The sequence below is a fragment of the Guillardia theta genome, assembly GCF_000315625.1.
Source record: "Guillardia theta CCMP2712 unplaced genomic scaffold GUITHscaffold_114, whole genome shotgun sequence".
NCBI classification, from domain to species: Eukaryota; class Cryptophyceae; order Pyrenomonadales; family Geminigeraceae; genus Guillardia; species Guillardia theta.
Genome location: NW_005434560.1, coordinates 58,080 through 71,626, shown reverse-complemented (window position 1 = coordinate 71,626; position 13,547 = coordinate 58,080). Strand labels below are relative to the sequence as shown.

The window sequence follows — 13,547 nt, the reverse complement described above, 5'->3', positions numbered from 1 at the left end:
GCGCCGGGGGCTGTGCCCTGCTGTCTCACGGCTCGGGCGCTTCCAAGCACGACCTGCTCATCACTTCGAGCGGGCCGCCATCCTCGCAGGCGGTGGCGTTCCCTGTTACTCCCAGCGAGGACAAGAAGCTGTCCCCATCGGCCTCGAGTGCCTGCCTCTCTGCGGGACCGTTCGAGGATGCAATGGAGCCTTCATGAGAGAAAGGATGTGTGATTTCTGTAGTGTTGCAGTCAACGACCGTCTCGGTGTCGCTGAGGTTTTCCGTATCGGTATCACTAAGGATGTCTGTATCGACATCGCTGATTTCTTCCGTTTTGATGTCGTCTGCAAGCTCATCCGAAATGATGATAATATCATCGGCTTCTTCTGATTCACTTTCGTCCTCTGCTTCGCTCTCACCATCCTCGTCATACCGGAAGAAACCACCCCCCTTCTTCCCGGGGTACCAGTCCGAGTCGAAGCTCACCTCGCTGGCGCCGCTGTCTTCCTCCCCCTCATCCTCATCGTCGTCGTTGCTATTTTCCCTGGTATCCTCTTGTAGAATCTCCGGACAAGTCCTCCGCATGAGCCTCTCCCGCTCGAACTCCGCCTCCAGCGCTTGTGCGACGGAGCGGAACTGCGCGCTGCGCTCATCCAGCTGCTCCCACTCGAGAACCTCCCGGACGCGGTTCATGGCGTCCTCCACACACCTTCTCTTGGGCCTCTGGCTCATGCGGCAGTGTCGTGCCCCACTGCGTCGTTCCCTTCATGAAGGATGCATCCTTTTATTTGCGGGAGAGAGCAAGATAAGCTTTCACACTGCCTATGCCACGTGTGTCTCATTCAGCGGCACGAATACTTTCTCCTCCCCATTGACCTCTACGTACATCACGTGCCCATCCACGAGGGCGAAGTAGTTCGGGAGGGGGGTATGGTTCCGCCGGACAGGAGCCGGCTCTTCCTGGGAGGCGAAACCGTTGCACTGGAACGGGTTCCTTCGGCTCGTCCCGCTCTCCCCTCCGTGGCGGCAGGGAACGTTCCTCCCGCCCTTGTAGTGGCACTTCTCCCCAAGGAAGTGCCCACAGCTCCAGCACACAATGGGCTCTGGCATCCAGTTCTTGTACCACACATCGAGAAGGTCGTCGCTGGGCTTCCACTCCTCCTTCTGCCGCGGTGGCATCTGTACATAGCATCGGTGCCTGCATGGCGGCGCTCGCCATGCTTGCCGCGGCAAAAAAAAACAGGTGATAAAAAAACTCATCGCCCTCATACCCGACCCTGGGTCCCCAGGGAAAGGCCCCCCCTTGGCCAAGATTTCTGAAAACCGTTAAACCGTTAAACCGTTAAACCGTTAAAAGCTTCAACCATAGTCCGGCAATCCTTCTCCTTCAATCATTTTAAATAAGGTTCGCATATCATGAGTGATCGTTCCACCTGTGAAGTTGGCATCGGGTTGTTGATTAAGAGAGTATGTATATACATACAATATACATACATACATATACATACATACTATATACTATATACATACTATATGTATACTGTCCGGCGAACCTTCTTTAAAGGTTTTAAAGACCGTTGACTTTTAACGGTTTAACGGTTTAACGGTTTTCAGAAATCTGGCCAAGGGGGGGCCTTTCCCTGGGGACCCTGGGTCGGGTATGAGGGCGATGAGTTTTATTTTTCTGTTGTGTTTTTTTTAATCCTTTTTTGTCTTTTTTTTGTCAAGGGTTTATAAAAACGCCAGGTTAGAGAACAGATCATATTCACATTGTCATCCACGCTCTATGCAGTCGTCGGATGAGACACAGAAGCTCCTGGAGGAACAGGCGAGCCAGCCGGAGGAAAAACGCCAGCTCTGTACAGCATCGGATAGCTGTGCATCGTCGGTCCGCATGGGGCTGATCATCTGCACCCTCATGATGATCACTGTCCAGTTCACGCTGCTGCAGTTCGGCGAGAGCATTGCGCTAATCTCCGCAGCGCAGGTCGCCCTCGCCTTGCACGAGCCCCCGCGCACGGTGGTGAGCATCACCACGTTCAGCGAGCGGATCTTCCACATGGCACCCTGCCTGGATAGCGTCTTTTCGCAGTCGCAGAAGCCAGACCGGGTGATCATCACCATCCCGAAGACATACAGGAAGAAAGAAAAGACCATATGCACCCTCTCGGACTGTGACATCAACGTCGCGGATTACAACGAGAGCATAGAGAGCGTGTTGAGCTGGTTCAAGAACTACTCCACCGCGAGCTTCAACGAGACCAAGCACGACGTGTTCGAGTCCCCCGAGATCACGGTCCAGTTCCTCGACAAGGACTGGGGTCCCGGGACCAAGGTCCTCGGCGCCTTGCTGCTGGAGCACGACCCGGAGACCGTCATCATCACATTCGACGACGACATAGCGTACAACAGGAACACGGTTGAATGGCTCGCCACCCGCATCGATCGCGAGGGCATGGCGCTCTCCTTCGGTTGCGAGATGTGGAACAATCACCACAGCAACTTCAAGGCGTTCACGACCTACTCCCTGTACAACACGTTCGCGACCACCCCGCGGGTCTGCAACGGCTGGCTGGTCGGCTGGACCGCCGTGGCCCACCGCGTCAGGAACTTCGGGGAGGACGTCTGGACATACCTGGATACACTTCCCCGGGGGTGTTTCTATAACGATGATATCTGGTTGTCCGGCTACGTCGCCAGAAGGGGCATACTGAAAGTGTACGCACCCTGGGTGATGTATCACGGGTATCATCGGCGTGACAAAGACCTCAGTTTGAGCACTATCAAGGACACCAGACAGCGGTACGCTTTCCCCTGCGCAAGGGAATTTTTCGGTTGAGAGCTAATGAAGCAAAAATAAACATCTATTCTGCTCACTTGGTTTTCCATAAATGAGAGTGAACGTGAGAGTGTGGTAGGAAAGCGAATGGAGCGATGGGCGGTGTTGAACGCGGAGGTGGAGAGGGCACTGGACCCGAGGGCGGAGGGAGGGAAGATACCAGAGGGGGTGGACGTCGGGGAGATGATGGAGGAGTGGCTGACGAGGACGGACCCGACGGAGAAGAGCACGGCGCAGGTCATTCTGAGCCGGATGCATGTGCAAGGGTGCGTGCTGGCGAGGATGGCGCATCTGGTGCTCGAGGTGGACGAGAGGAGGATGCAGGACGTGGTGCCGGGCTGCAAGGAGCTCGAGATCTCGGAGGAGCCGGTGGACTCGATGGGGTGGCGGGAGCTGAGCGGCGCGCTGGACAACGTGCAGCTCAACTGGACCCGGGTGTCGTGCCTGCCTGGGGCAAGGGATCTGTGCTGGAAGCTTCTCGCCCGCTTCGGCTTCTTCGCCGCCTATGGCTTCTACGAGAGCGATGTCATCGGGGTAGACGTCGTGCACGATCGAGAGGTCCTTCAGCATGAGGGGAAGGAGGGTCACAGGCTTTCCGATCTCGCGAAGGTCCAGGCTCTGGACGCCTTCTTCTGTCTCTTCCGGTACCTCTGGCTCCTTGCCCGGGAGACGCCCGTGCCCGCTTCCGTCCCGGGGTCGGACGGGCTGAGCTTGCAAAGGTTCCACTTCGAGGCGGCGACTGACACGTACCACGGGGCGACGATGCACGACGACGTCCACTGCGGGGCAATCCTACAGTACATGCACCGCTTCTCCGGACTGTACCATTCCGTGAGCCAGGCCGTATACTTCCATAAGCCGACATACCAGAGGAGGCGCGCGCCCATGTCCCTGGCGGACTTCGAGGAGGAGGGCCGGACTGCTTTAGACTGGATTCCTGTGTTGCAGCAGCTGTACCCTGAACTGCCTCTCTATCATGAGGCTGTGGACTTTCGCCGGATCTTGGAAGAGAAGTGGTGCTGGCTCCACGCCCCGGGGAGGGTCTGGCTCCTTAGGGGGGATGGAGACTCGGTGACCGTGTTCTGGGACCCCCGCCCCGTGCGACTGCTGGAGCTCTATCTCTCCAGGGTGGATATAAGCGGTTCTGGCGGGGGGGCTGCCAGGGGATGAGTGGAAGGGCGAAGGAAGTGCGTGTGCCGCTGATATCCGCGGAGTTCGATGGAGCGGGCGATCTTCAGGAGGAGGTCAGGAGCATCCGCGAGAGCGTCAATGAGCTGAAGAAGGTCGCGTGGAAGATCAAGCATGGATTCATCCGCTTCGAGGGCAGGGAGGCAGCGAAATTGTAACGAGGGGGAGGGTGCCTTGCAGTGCGGATTTAAGCGGTGGCTTCAGTGGGTGTGTAGGTGGGAGTGATGGTGCTTGATGATACAGAGGATAAGGATGTAGTAGAAAAACGTAAACAAAATATTCCACAATCACCGCCTAGTCCCGAGGAGTATGTAAGGAGAAAGGAACTTGAAGAATCACAGGAGAAACAAAGAGAGGAAAGAGCAGCTGAACGTAAGAGGGATAAGCAGATGGAAGAGAGAAAAAAAACAGACATAGCCACGTTCATCAGTAGTTACAAAGAGGATAAAAAAAAACAAAAAATACGCGAGCAGGCTTTGAAAAAACAAGTGGATGAGCTTTCTGATAAGTTGAAAAACTATGCCAGCTACGAGTATGTAGCGAAGAACCACGATGAGATTCACGAGATGGTCACGAAACAGATCAAGCAACATGCGGACGATCTACAGAGAATGATCGATGAGAAGTACAACTCCTTGAAACCTTACGCGGAGTCGAAGACGGAGGCAAGGTCCCGGGTTGACATCGATGATGCAGCCCTGGAAGAAAAGATTCTGGGGTTACTGGAAGTTGTGATTGAAAAGAAGATAGAGCCGCAGAGTGTGGCGATCAAGCAGAACGAAACAAAGATGGAATTGACAGATAAGAGAATGAAGAACATCAACGATGCAGTGGAAGAAATGAAACACAAACAGGCGCGGTATGACGCAGAGGACCGATCTTACAGAGAACGCACGGATAGATTCGAACATCAGATCAAAGATGTGCGGGATAATTTACTTCAAAAGCTAAATTCGATATTTGTCGCTGAACACAAAGTGGAGGACCTGGTGAACAAATACAAGGACACCCGTGAAGATATTACCCGCCGGATTGAAGCGATTGAATCGAAGGACCAGGGTGTCTTGCAGGATGTTGATACTATGAAACAGGCTGCCAAACAATGTGCAGATCACATCGATGTTTTTACGAATGCGTACGAGGAGATCAAGAATTCTGTTAATGACATGGAGTCCAAAGTCACCGATTTTCAACGCCGTGTGCTTGAAAGTGATCAGCGTGTCAATAGTTTTCAACGTGAGGTCAAAATTGAAATGACGGGTATGAGACAGGTGTTGGACCAACACAGGAGTAGCTTGGAATTGAATATAGAGAGGGTTCGTGAAGATGTCACGAAATTCAATGATATCATTGGGAAGCAGTCTTCTGTGATGGAAGACCTTGAAAAGGAGCTTCAGAGTTTGGAAGATAAAGTCAAGGGGCTTCAGTCAAAACCACAAAACGTGCAGAGAGGATCCGTGGATGCTGCCAAGATGTTGTCAGAAGTAGCTGGTATTCAGAAGAAGCTCGAGGTTTACATCGATGAAAAATTGCAAGATGTTGAAGCTATACATGCAATTGATAAGGGTGAACTGGATGGTTTGAAGGCTGAGTACATGAAGCTTTACAAGAATATACAGGAAGTGAGTCAAGAGTGTAAGAAGGACTACAAGTCAACTTTGCAACACAATGATAATAACAACTCAGCGATGAGGACCGAATTTGAAACGAAGTACACAAAACTGTCATTCCAAATTAAGGGGTTAGAAGACCAACTAACCAGGAATGTACCCCAGAACACCGCAGAGGGTAAAGCCACTGATGCAACCCCGGGTATTCCTTTTACTAATTTCAGCTCGATTCAGCGTGATCTGAGAGGTTTGATTGCAAGGGTTGATGATTTCGATGGCGAATTGAAGACGATCCGAGTTACACACAGGAAGGATTTCGAAAGGGTGAAACAAGATCTGGTGACAGAGATGGACCTGCGTGGGAAGGAGCAGCGTGGTAATCTGCAGATATTTTGCCATGATATCGTCGAGGATGCATTCGAAAGGATTTACACTCCCTATATTGATAATGTAGTGCGAAAGGTTGACCTGAAGGTTGAGGATCTGAAATCAAACGTTCTTGACATTGTTGAACATGTTGAAGAGCTTCGTAATGAGGTGAATCATCGAGGTCGTGTGCCCATCCCACCAACAACAGGCCATGGTTCAGGGGAGATAGAAGAGGACATCCAGTACGATGGAAAGGACGAATCGAAAAATATGCAAGATGAGATCGAAAGATTGCAGAAGAAGGTAAGTGATCATACAAAACAAATACGGGAGATTACATACAATACGAAGCAGTCAGAGTTGCAATGGGACGATAGATTTTTGTCGTTGCAGAAAGATACCATTGGTCTGTCTACGAATATGAAGAACATGGACTTGGAGTTGGATAGGTTGGGTGAATTTCGACGTAAACAGACTGATTCGAACAAGGAAGTGAGCACCTGGAAAATCACCATGGATGAATCGATGCAGTCTTTCAAGAATGAACTAGCCAGGATTGAAAAAAATGTGAATGATATCTGGGAGTCAGTGCCGGACCATTACAACCCACAGGACAACGGCATGTCGGAGGAGGCCAGTGATTGGGCGAAAAGGAAAAAGGAGATGGAGGAATATATTGCTAAATTGAAGCAGACGATGCAGCTCATGCGGGGGACTTACCAAACCTGTACAGAAACCACGGATATGCAATTGCAGAAGATGCAAAAGGATGTCAATGATAATATAGTTTTGGTGGAACATCAGCGACATGCGGTGGAAGAACTCACAATTGCGATGCAGAAAATGAACGGTGTTATGGAGACTCTGCAATCGGAAATCAAGGAAATGAATGAGCAACGCACGGCCGCCATCCCCAGCCAAATCAACCGCGGTTCCAACAAGGATGGCCAGCGTTCGGATGTGACGGGTGGCTGGGATGGTTCTGAGAAGGGGAAGGTGGGCAAGCTGGTCACCCGTATGGAAGATATCGAGCAGAGGATACGTGACTTTGATGTGAGTATGTCCAAAGTGCGTGAGTCGATTACGGAATACCTGGAAATGTCGGGTGTATTGGCTACTGATATTGGAAGGTTGCAAAAGGGTATCGAGGATGTGGATATGAAGCAGGAAAAACTAATGCAACAGCAGCATGAGAAAGATACTGGAATTTTTACTTCAATAGAGGCTCTCAAGAATGAATCGGGGAGTCTGAAGCTTCGTGTGGATGGCCTTGAACAGAAAATCGAGGGAGTCAAAAAAGAACATTCCGCCATTACAAGAAACCAGCCCGATTTGGATGCATGGAAAGGAACCATGCTAGGAGAGGCGAGAACCGAGGCTGAGAGGGTGTGTCAGGAGAAAACAACAGGGATGGAGGCCCGTATGGAGACCTTCCAAAAGACTGTGGTGGCTGTGTCTGAATTGGCCGAATCACAGAATGAGTTCGTTGAAAGGGCACTGCGCCAGGCGACAGAGCTGGAAGCTTCATTGGATGCTGTCAAGGAAGTGGATGCCAGGCAGGATGAAGCCATCAAGGCATTGGAGGGGAGACAGGGTGAACTGGATGTCAAGGTGGATGCCGTTTCTAAGTTCCCCCCTCCCGCGCCTGTTGTCCCGGACGATTCTGCGTTGAATGCTTTCAAAGACGAAATCACGAAAGAATTCGATAACTTGGGCACTCGGATCAACAACGTTCAACACATTGCAAAGAGTGCACTGGATATGGTTCAAGAGAAGGATACGAAGCTGAACACTTTAGAGGAAGAGGTGATGGACCTGGTAGGGAAGGTCACCGCGCTGGAGGCACGTTCTCCTACGGCCTCCCCCCGAAGCTCTGATCGCAGCGAGAAGGGCCATGCTGTAGCGGAGGAGTACAACGAAGCCCTGGCCCCCCGCCTCCGTGCTCTGCAGGCCGACCTCGAGAAGGCGTCCAGGATCTTCTGGCAGTACGAGCACGGCTTCATCCGTTAGCGCGGGAGAGCATTTAAGGGGTGCAGTGGGCGGGACAGGGAGGATGTTGATTGGGGCTAAAAAGAAGAACAAGAATCAATCCAGCGCTGCACCGGTGTTCCCATCCCCTGCCGCCGCCGAGAATTCGTCATCCGGTGGGGACGGGGATGCGGCATCCGGGGATGATCAACAGATAGGTGTGCTGGGAGTAAATCATCATGATGAATTGGTTGAAGCAATTGATGATATTTTAACGAGGGTGAATGATCTGGCTGTCAGGTTTAATGAATTGGATACTGAACACAAAAGAATCGATGCAGAATTGTCTAGTCTAAAAACAGAACTGCAGACTCATGAAACATTGCACAATGATGCGATTGCGAAAATCGATAAAGATATAGAAAATATGAAAACACAGTTTGTTCAAGGATTGGATACAGAACAAAAAAGAATCAATGCAGAACTGTCTGGTGTGAGAACAGATTTGCAGAAAGGTATAGCAAATATGAAAACACGACTCAATGAAGGTTTCAAGAAGGATTCCATTGAACTTGAAAAAAGAATTCTTTTGAATGTGGACGCACATATCCAGTCAAAAATCAATGAAGATGTCGAACATAAGATTAATATTCGTGAACAACATCTATTGAAAGATATCAAAACGGATTTGCGTAACATGGAAACGTCGTTGGCTAAAAAGAATGCAGAGATTTTACAATCTCAAAAGGATTTAGATTGGAAACTGACACGGAATCATCAAGAATTCGAAAGATATCGCATCAACCATGCAAAACAACACCGCCCATCTCCGCCCGGAGAGATTGAAGAAGAACCAGACGATGAAGATGATTCAGACGGTATGGAACATGAGGCATCGGAACTGAAGCCCCGCCTTATCGCGCTGCAGCAGTGCCTCGCCACCGTGGCGAGCGCGCTGCACGATTTCCAGTCGGGCCGCGTGCGATGAAGCGCATTTAAGACGCGGATGGGTGGCGGCATGGCAGGGAAATGGGAGATTCTGTGGGCGACGTGCTGCGGGAGATCGATGCGATCCAGGCCTACGTGGACAGCCTTGATGGCTCTGTGGGCTCATCCATGGCGCGGTTTGGCATGCCTGCCGGGGATGAAGATGAGAATTGCGATGCGATCCTTACGAAGATGGAGTTCCAGATGAAGGACCTGATGGATCTAGCGTACAAGATCCGGCACGGCTTCGTGCGTTTCCCTGCGGAGACTGCGACGTTGTGAGCTTAGTGGGTGTATGCCTTGGAAGCGACGAGGAGGCCGATGTCCTCGGGGAGGAGGCGGGGGAGGTGGACGTTGCGGAGGGCCTTGGAGATCTGGATGGAGAGGAAGATGGCGAAGATCTGCAGGGAGAAGATGGCGAGGATGAAGCCGAGGAGGAAGCGCCTGGCTGCGGTCGTGTGTTTCCCGTTCCTGGATGACCCCGGGGCCATTTGTTTTGTTTTGTTTGTTTGTGCCATTGCCTGGATCGTAAATAAATGGATTGTGTGTAATGCTTCGTTCCATCCGTGTATTTGGGGAGTGCATGGGAGGGGGACGGTAAAGTATGCAGCATATGCAGAGTAGGCTGGATACTGCGATGGAGTGCCCGTGGGGGTACAACCGCCTGATCCATGACTTCTTGGACCTGCTGCAGAGAGAGGACGAGCTCGCGATGCAGGGGCATTCCTTTGGCCCCCTCTCGGAAGAGCGCCTGACGTACGGGCCGGAGGGTCTGAGGATCGTCTCCCCCATGGTGTACAAGGGGGGGAATGCGGCGGTCCAGCACGTCCAGTGCGTGAGGAGTGTGTTCCGGGTGTTCTGCCGCGTGTGCCACCGATGGATGCGGGGTCAGGACTGGACGTTCGTGGCGTGGCGGATGCTGGATAGCAACGACGCGAGGTTCGATCAGCGGTACCAACAGGACTACCTCCTGACGCTGTCGGAGCAGAGTCCGCGGGTGTACAAGAACCTGCTGATCTGCATCAGGAAGCCGCGGTCTTCCGTTCTTTAATGATCCTTTATTGGATGACCATTCCGTCATCCTCGTCCGACCCGACGACGATGAGCAGGTCGTCGAGGGTGTTGCCCGTCCTCGACCGGTAGAGGACAGAGCTCGTGCGCAGGTTATTGGAGAGGCTGTTGGCCTGCCGGCTCATGTCCTGGATGCGGGTCAGGTGCTCCTGTAAGGCGTCGAGCGCCTCGCCGTTGAGCTCCGCCCGCATGGACTCCGCGATGTTCATCACCGAGGTGCAGAGGGTGTTTATGAAGCTGGCGTTCTCGTGCACCCTGCGGGTCATCTGGATGTTCCTGTTGTTGAGCTCCTCGATCGTCTCGCGGAGGGCCTGCATGTCGATGCGGGTGTTCTGCCACTCGTGATAGAAGTAGAGCATGTTGCTGGTGGTGAATTCCATGCCCGTCTCGCTCCGTATCCTGTCCCGCTCCTCTTGCATCCGCATCCGCTCCCTGTGCCGGTCGCAGGCGATGCGCAGGCGGTGCCGCATCCAGCCCGCGTGGTTCTTGCCCTTGTCGATGCGGTCGAGGAAGACGACGAGCCCGTTGTTGATGCCGCGCTCGATGACGTCGCAGCTGATCCCGTTGCGGCAGAAGGAGCAGAAGCGCTCGAGCTGGGCGGCCGTGATGTTGTGCCTTGTGGGGATGTGGACAAGCATCTCCCAGCGGTGTGGCACTACCTCGGAGGACCAGTACCACTCGGCCATGAAGCATGCTTGCAGGAGGCGGAAGACTGAGACGCGGAAATGGATGTCACCGAAGCCGTAGAACGCCGCCCTCTGCACCGCGTCGCTGTGCTCGTTTTTCGGGGCGACGATGTAGTTGCTCATCTCGATGAGGAAGTCGGTGAAGGCGGGCAGCGACGCCGGGTCGATGATGCTGTGGATCAGGACGTGGTCGTACTTCCCTGAGAGGGACATCGATGTTGTTTTGCCGTGCGTGGTGCGGGGGTGTGCTAAGTGATGGATGGATCCCTTTTTTTTTATTCATTCAAGGAGAAGTCCGAGTCGGATAGGGAGGAGGATTCGGCGTCGGATTCTACCGGCGAGTGGATCGGCGTGAAGGTCTTCCTTTTCTTCACTGGGGTATTTGGCACCTGCAGATCAACCTTGGTCGGCAGCGGGGACAGGATCCCGTCGAAGTCGTCCTCATCCTCGCTGCATTCTGCCTTTCTTGCAAGCTTGACGAATATGGTGTCCTCGTTGAGCGACTTGATGAGCCAGGGGGCGAGCTGCGGCGTGGTGGCCATGCGTGGTAGGTGGTGCGTGGGAATGGCCAGTGGCGGCCCTGTTTTTAAAAAAGGGTCCGGAGGGGGATTTGAATTCTTTTTTTTAAAAAAAAAACGGTCGCGGGGCTCAACGGCAAGCGTAGGGGCAAGCAATGCCGGGCCGGCCTCAGATGAGTGTGTCGGATTTTGTATCAGAGCTGCGCGGCATCGTGTGTGCGACGAAGGATGTGGCGGTGGAGGAGGAGATTTGTGAGTCTACCTCATGCTTCAGCACATATGAGAACTTCAAGGATTACTGCTGCAACAAGGCCTTTGAGGTCATCGGGGACGACAACCAGTACAAGCGGTACTTCTCTCAATGCAAGGAGAACGCCGATGTCTGGGCGATCAAGGTTCACGCGGGGGTGCAGCAGGTGATGGGAGACATCAAGTCTGTGCAGGCCATGGTGGAGACGCTGCAGACACAGGGGAAGGAGAAGCTGTACCGTCTCTGCCCTTGACCCCCCTGTTTCTCGACGGATCCTGCCGGCCGGGCCCGTCAGTAGACCGACTGCAGCCTTCAGCCCCGCCTCAGACCCCCTGGAGGCCCGCCAGGAGGCTAAGTGTCCGGCCCGGAGATTGGCCGGGGGCCCGATCTCTCCGGGCGGCCGTGACCGGTCAGCGGACCGTGTCAGCAGGCCTGTGACATGTCAGCCGGCTGACAGGGGCCGTGACCCGGCTGACAGGCTCACCTGACCGGTCACGTGACACATCACGTGACCGTAATCGAATCAACCTCCACCTCACTGGCCAGAATCTATTTAACCCAAGATCCACCAAAGACTAACTCTCAGTACACCTGAGATCCTTACACCAACCTTATTCACCTCAACGATACACAGCTGTACAGTCTCTAACACCTTCACTGATGATGATAGAACTCTCAGAAGAACCACACAACACCACCAACACTTCCTTTATTCACAGCAGTCACCTTCCCTTCAGTCCCTTGCAACCCAGTACGATGCACAGCGCGCAGTGGACACGTGTCCTTCTAACCCCCTCTTCTCCGCCTGACCCTCAGGCTCGTAGATTCCTTAATTCCAGACCTATGTCGAAACCCACTTCCATCTCGCTGAGCTTCGTCCATCGATGAGACGCAATACCCTGAACTTCTCGCCGTCTCCAAGAACTTATCCGAGTTCTTACACCCTCCCTGACGAAGTTAAGCGAGATTCTCAGCTTCCTTTTCCACTTCATCCTTCATCCTCTGGGAACCCCCTTTTTAAACATCTCCCTGCTCCTCCTCCAAGCTGCACCACCGCGCTCTCCTCCTCCAAGCTCCCTGCTCTTTCCTGGATCCCAATCTCCTCCATCAAGCTCCCTGCTTCCTCCATCAAGCTTCCTGCATCCTCCATCAAGCTTCCTGCATCCTCCATGCTAGCTGCACCCTGCATCCTTCTGAATCGCAATCTCCTCTTCCATGCTCCAAGCTCCTCCCTGCACCCAGATCCTCCTGCATCCAGATCCTCCTCCATGCTCCAAGCTGCTTCTTGCTCAGGCTCCTAGATCCTTCTCCATCCATCTTTTACCTACACACTCTCTTTCATAGAAACCTCGTCAGTACCTTCAACACTCCTCCACCACCTGAACTCGACTGTGCCGCACTGCACTTGTTCGTCAGGCTTCCCCTCTGATCAGTCAGGCTCCCCAGACACCTTTCTGATCATCTAGTCGTCCATCCCATCATTGTGCTTCAAATCCCATCGATTTCAATTGTCACCCATCTGACTTTCTCAATCCAAATTTTCCACCCAGTGATGTCCACCATTCATGACCAATGTGTTTGTCCTAACTATCCTGCTCTACGGGCCCTTCTAACAAATCGCTATCTAACCGCGGTATGAATGATTTGGCGCCATGTCACCTGAGAGCTCTTGAGATTTCATTTGCATGCATTTTCATTTCAATTCTCATATTGACCATATGATCTTCTTTCATTTGCCTTTCCCATCAATCATCTCTTCATTTTGAATTTTTTCAATTTCTCAACGGCCGATTTTTCATCAATTTCAATTCTCATTTCAATTCTTGCGATCATAGGTCTTGTATCTTGCGATCATGATGGAAGGCTTCACATCCTAACCTGCTTGACTTGACCTGGAGTTCCTTGAACAGTCTTCGGGAGAAGAAGCTTGATACCACGCCACGCCAATCATCTGATTCTACTTCTCAATATCAAACCTTCCTGCCAAGGTTCTCCCTCCCTGAATCAGAGATTGGTGTAGGCGATTGCTCGTTGATACCAGCTGTACGATGAACCCCATTGTATTCAAGCTGGGATGAATC

General features: G+C 52.6%; 8 protein-coding genes across 8 annotated transcripts; 4 read left to right on the top strand and 4 right to left on the bottom strand.

Annotated features, from left to right (window-relative positions):
- Positions 1 to 25: 25 nt before the first annotated feature.
- GUITHDRAFT_117637 (hypothetical protein) lies at positions 26 to 712 on the bottom strand (the record flags this gene model as incomplete). Its single annotated transcript, XM_005823055.1, has 1 exon — positions 26 to 712. One exon carries the CDS (start codon positions 710 to 712, stop codon positions 26 to 28), a length of 687 nt encoding a protein of 228 aa, XP_005823112.1.
- Positions 713 to 802: 90 nt separating this feature from the next.
- GUITHDRAFT_117636 (hypothetical protein) lies at positions 803 to 1,159 on the bottom strand (the record flags this gene model as incomplete). The annotated part of the gene is made up of 1 exon (XM_005823054.1): positions 803 to 1,159. The coding sequence occupies one exon, from the start codon at positions 1,157 to 1,159 to the stop codon at positions 803 to 805; it is 357 nt and encodes a 118-aa protein (XP_005823111.1).
- Positions 1,160 to 1,766: 607 nt separating this feature from the next.
- Positions 1,767 to 7,996, top strand: GUITHDRAFT_117635 (hypothetical protein; the record flags this gene model as incomplete). The annotated part of the gene is made up of 5 exons (XM_005823053.1): positions 1,767 to 2,698; positions 2,753 to 2,814; positions 2,899 to 3,890; positions 3,947 to 4,161; positions 4,534 to 7,996. The coding sequence occupies 5 exons, from the start codon at positions 1,767 to 1,769 to the stop codon at positions 7,994 to 7,996; spliced, it is 5,664 nt and encodes a 1,887-aa protein (XP_005823110.1).
- Positions 7,997 to 8,983: 987 nt separating this feature from the next.
- GUITHDRAFT_145950 (hypothetical protein) lies at positions 8,984 to 9,420 on the top strand (the record flags this gene model as incomplete). Its single annotated transcript, XM_005823052.1, has 2 exons — positions 8,984 to 9,219; positions 9,249 to 9,420. The coding sequence occupies 2 exons, from the start codon at positions 8,984 to 8,986 to the stop codon at positions 9,418 to 9,420; spliced, it is 408 nt and encodes a 135-aa protein (XP_005823109.1).
- A 158-nt stretch (positions 9,421 to 9,578) lies between these two features.
- GUITHDRAFT_117632 (hypothetical protein) lies at positions 9,579 to 9,992 on the top strand (the record flags this gene model as incomplete). The annotated part of the gene is made up of 1 exon (XM_005823051.1): positions 9,579 to 9,992. The coding sequence occupies one exon, from the start codon at positions 9,579 to 9,581 to the stop codon at positions 9,990 to 9,992; it is 414 nt and encodes a 137-aa protein (XP_005823108.1).
- A 7-nt stretch (positions 9,993 to 9,999) lies between these two features.
- GUITHDRAFT_145949 (hypothetical protein) lies at positions 10,000 to 11,240 on the bottom strand (the record flags this gene model as incomplete). The annotated part of the gene is made up of 2 exons (XM_005823050.1): positions 10,000 to 10,965; positions 11,034 to 11,240. 2 exons carry the CDS (start codon positions 11,238 to 11,240, stop codon positions 10,000 to 10,002), a joined length of 1,173 nt encoding a protein of 390 aa, XP_005823107.1.
- Positions 11,241 to 11,371: 131 nt separating this feature from the next.
- Positions 11,372 to 11,719, top strand: GUITHDRAFT_117629 (hypothetical protein; the record flags this gene model as incomplete). The annotated part of the gene is made up of 1 exon (XM_005823049.1): positions 11,372 to 11,719. The coding sequence occupies one exon, from the start codon at positions 11,372 to 11,374 to the stop codon at positions 11,717 to 11,719; it is 348 nt and encodes a 115-aa protein (XP_005823106.1).
- Positions 11,720 to 12,409: 690 nt separating this feature from the next.
- Positions 12,410 to 13,130, bottom strand: GUITHDRAFT_155310 (hypothetical protein; the record flags this gene model as incomplete). The annotated part of the gene is made up of 2 exons (XM_005823048.1): positions 12,410 to 12,574; positions 12,596 to 13,130. Coding segments are annotated over 2 exons (225 nt in total), but the record flags the coding sequence as incomplete, so codon positions are not given.
- Positions 13,131 to 13,547: the final 417 nt, after the last annotated feature.